Source organism: Lipotes vexillifer, unplaced genomic scaffold, assembly GCF_000442215.2.
Source record: "Lipotes vexillifer unplaced genomic scaffold, Lipotes_vexillifer_v1.1 scaffold591, whole genome shotgun sequence".
NCBI lineage: Eukaryota > Metazoa > Chordata > Mammalia > Artiodactyla > Lipotidae > Lipotes > Lipotes vexillifer.
The window spans coordinates 511,123-514,121 of NW_006791954.1; the positions used below are offsets into that span (position 1 = coordinate 511,123).

Genomic DNA, 2,999 nt, shown 5'->3' on the forward strand with positions numbered 1-2,999 from the left:
TGCTGTTCGTAGCGATGATGTGGCCACTGCAATTACTTGACTATTAATGAGTCTGTTCAATTATTCATCGTTACATTTTTAAAACAAATCCTCTCCCTCTCTGCTCCTCTTATCCTGCTCGCTTGGATCAAAGTATCCCCTTCAGACAAAAGGAGGCAGGAGAGATTGCCGCTCTAATAATCGAACAGTGTGACCTGGGAGGAGGTGGCAGGGGGCTCGGAGCTCGGGCCTCGGAAGCCTGGCCAGACAAGGAGGGTCCACCAAGAGAAGCTGGGTGGAGGGGTGTGCTAAGGCCCTCACCTCCTGTCCAGCTAGCACAGGCCTATGGGGTGCCATGGAGCCTGGCACCCCAGGGACCCTTAGCCCTCACCCTGAGAGGACAGAATCAGTGAGCCATGGAGAGGGAGCAAAGAGGATGCCGGCACGCATGAGGCGGGCCTGACTGCCCGGGCCACACCCTGGAACCCACAACCCCAGACGCAGTACCTGGCGCCGCGCTGGCTGAGCTGCCGGAAGCAATTACATCGTCCAGCATTAGATCTAAAAGAACGAAACACGACATCGGTCACTGGCCGGACCAGGTGGGCTGGGCAGGGCCCCCTCAGCAGCTTGCTCCCCCTGGGCTCTGACCCTCACTCTTCCTATGAATAGGGCGTGCTGAGCAAGGGTGGCGTGTCCTGAGTGCCAGCCCCAAACTCGGGCCCAGGGCACTTGAGGAAGCTGAGCAATTCGGCCAGCTCATCAGGGTCACAGGGGCAGGGAGTCGGAGGCATGGGGAGGGGAGGAAGCCTGTCCTCAGAACAGATGTCCACTCCTACCCGCGCTGCAGCCTCAGCAGCACCTGAGAAGGCTGCAGACCCCGGAAGGGGAGCCAGCTGGTCAGGCAGGGCCACGGGTGCCTCCTGCCAAAAGAGTTCCATCTGCAGATGTCCTGCTGAGAGGGCAGACTGCAAGGAGGGGCGGCGTGGGAGCATGGCTGCTGGGGGCAGTGCGCCTGCTCAGCCTCAGCCGTCCATAGGGAGCCAAGATGGGGCCCCTAGCCCAGATCTGCTGCCCAGAGGCCAGTGTCCCCATCCCGCCCACTGGAGCAGCCCCGCCTCTCACAGGCAGCATGGGCTCTGTCCCACCCAACCTCCCCCACACCCCCCTACAGCCCTCCCCTCGCTCCAGGTGCCCTCACAGGTAGCAGGAGATAGAGCCAGGGGCTGAGGGGGGCACCGCAGCCCCCGACCCTCTTGGTAGTACTCACATTTCAACAAACCAAAGGGAAAACTCAGAGCATCTCATGGATCTTATCGGCATAAGAAAGACGGTTGTGAAAGGGTAGAGAGAGGAGGGGAAACCCACAGACCAAACAGAGGCAGACACACAAAGGCCTTGAGAAACCCACACATAAAGACACTTAGAGAGACGTGGGCAGTGACTGAGAGAGAGTCACACAGATTGTCGAGTACCAGACAGAGAGGCAGGAGTCCTGCAGACGGGGAGGGGAGCCAAGTGCAGACACATCTGCAGACACACGGGGAGACAACAGGACCCGCACGCCTGTCACCCCTCGTGTCCTCCCTGGAATCTGGGTGTCTTTCGCTTAGCCTCGGCCCGCCCACTGGCATGAGAGTGTGAGGAGGGAGGGGGTGGGGGCCTCACCCGGCCAATGGCAAGAGATGTTGGAGATCGAAGGTGAGGGGCTGAAGGGTCTAAGTCCAGAGCGTCATGACCTTAGAGTTCCTGTGACCTCAGACCTTCCCTGAGCTGAGGGAGTATTTTTGTACCGCTTGGCAAAAAACAAGGACAGTCGGGAAGCCAGGGAGTTTTGCTGGAGATAGGGAGGAAGGAGGGGTCTGGGGTTTGCTCACGCCACGGTCCATCTGTAGGTTCTGCTGAGGCCTTGCCCAGCAGCTACAGACACTGGGTAGCCACAGTGTGAAGATGCTTGCTCGCCAACACTGGGGCAGGCAAGGCTGGCACTTGGGCCAAGCCCGGGGTCAATGGGCACTGGCACGGGGCAAGGCAGCAGGATTTTCATCCCATGAGGCTCCTCTCAGAGTCGAGCTGGGAGGGACCGTGCATCAGCTCCCACCTGGCATCCTCTGGGGAGCACAATGCTGAGACCGGGAGCCCCGCAGGGGGGTAGCTCCCCTGCCCTCACAGGGCTGAACTGGTCTGCTTCATGCAGGCTCTAGAGGCTGACATGCTCTCGAGGGGAAGGGGGAGGGGAGGGGGTGGGAGCATCTTCTCCCTGCCCCAGCCCCAGCCCCCAGCCCCTATAGCCCCCTACAGTCGCAAGGCCAAGGTCAAGTACGACTCAGAGAGATGTGGAAGGACTACCGACCAGCCATCTGCTTCTCCTTACTCCTTCTCTTTTTCTCCAGTCTCCGCAGACGCTTTTCCTCCCGCCGCCGGGCCTCCTCCTCCTCCTGGTGCTGCCGACACTTGTGGAAGTTCTCCACCACGACGCCCACGAACATGTTCAGGACGAAGAAGGCCACGATGAGCAGGAACGAGATGAAGTACAGAAGCATCCAGGGGTTGTGGTTCATGACGGGCTGGGGGGGAGCAGGAAGGACAGAGTGGTCTAGACATCAGCCCAAGGGTGACTGTCACAGGTGCTGCCCTACAGCCTGCGCTCCTTAAGACAGGGCCTGCGCCCTCAGTTACGCAGACCCAGCAGGTGATGTAAAGGAATGATGTGGGTTTGGTGCTAGGCAGTAGGGCATGGTGGGGACTGTGGCAAAATATAGAGAGTGGATGTTCTATCCAAAAGGGGCAGCTGCTTCTTCGATTCAGCTGACTCCTGCCCTTCAGGAATTCAAGCCCACTGTTTCCAGATCTTTGGACTTCTCCTGAGCAGGCCCAAATTCAGATTTTCATGTAAAATTTGTCAATTTTTTTTTTTTTTTTTGGCGTTACGCGGGCCTCTCACCGTTGCGGCCTCTCCCGTTGCGGAGCACAGGCTCCGGACGCGCAGGCTCAGCGGCCCAGGGTCCCGGGCCCCCCCC

At 59.4% G+C, this 2,999-nt stretch overlaps 1 protein-coding gene across 46 annotated transcripts in view; it reads right to left on the reverse strand.

Annotated features, from left to right (window-relative positions):
* CACNA1G (calcium voltage-gated channel subunit alpha1 G) overlaps nt 1-2,999 on the reverse strand; it is a 65,048-nt gene that overhangs the window by 16,406 nt on the left and 45,643 nt on the right. For 12 of the 46 annotated variants that reach the window (XM_007465050.1, XM_007465031.1, XM_007465014.1 and 9 more), the window contains one exon: nt 2,333-2,546. In XM_007465050.1, coding sequence (XP_007465112.1) covers nt 2,333-2,546 — 214 coding nt within the window. Of the gene's footprint in view, nt 1-486; nt 541-2,332; nt 2,547-2,999 lie in introns of all 46 variants that reach the window. The other 34 variants (XM_007465026.1, XM_007465013.1, XM_007465019.1 and 31 more) reach the window with 9 other exon arrangements.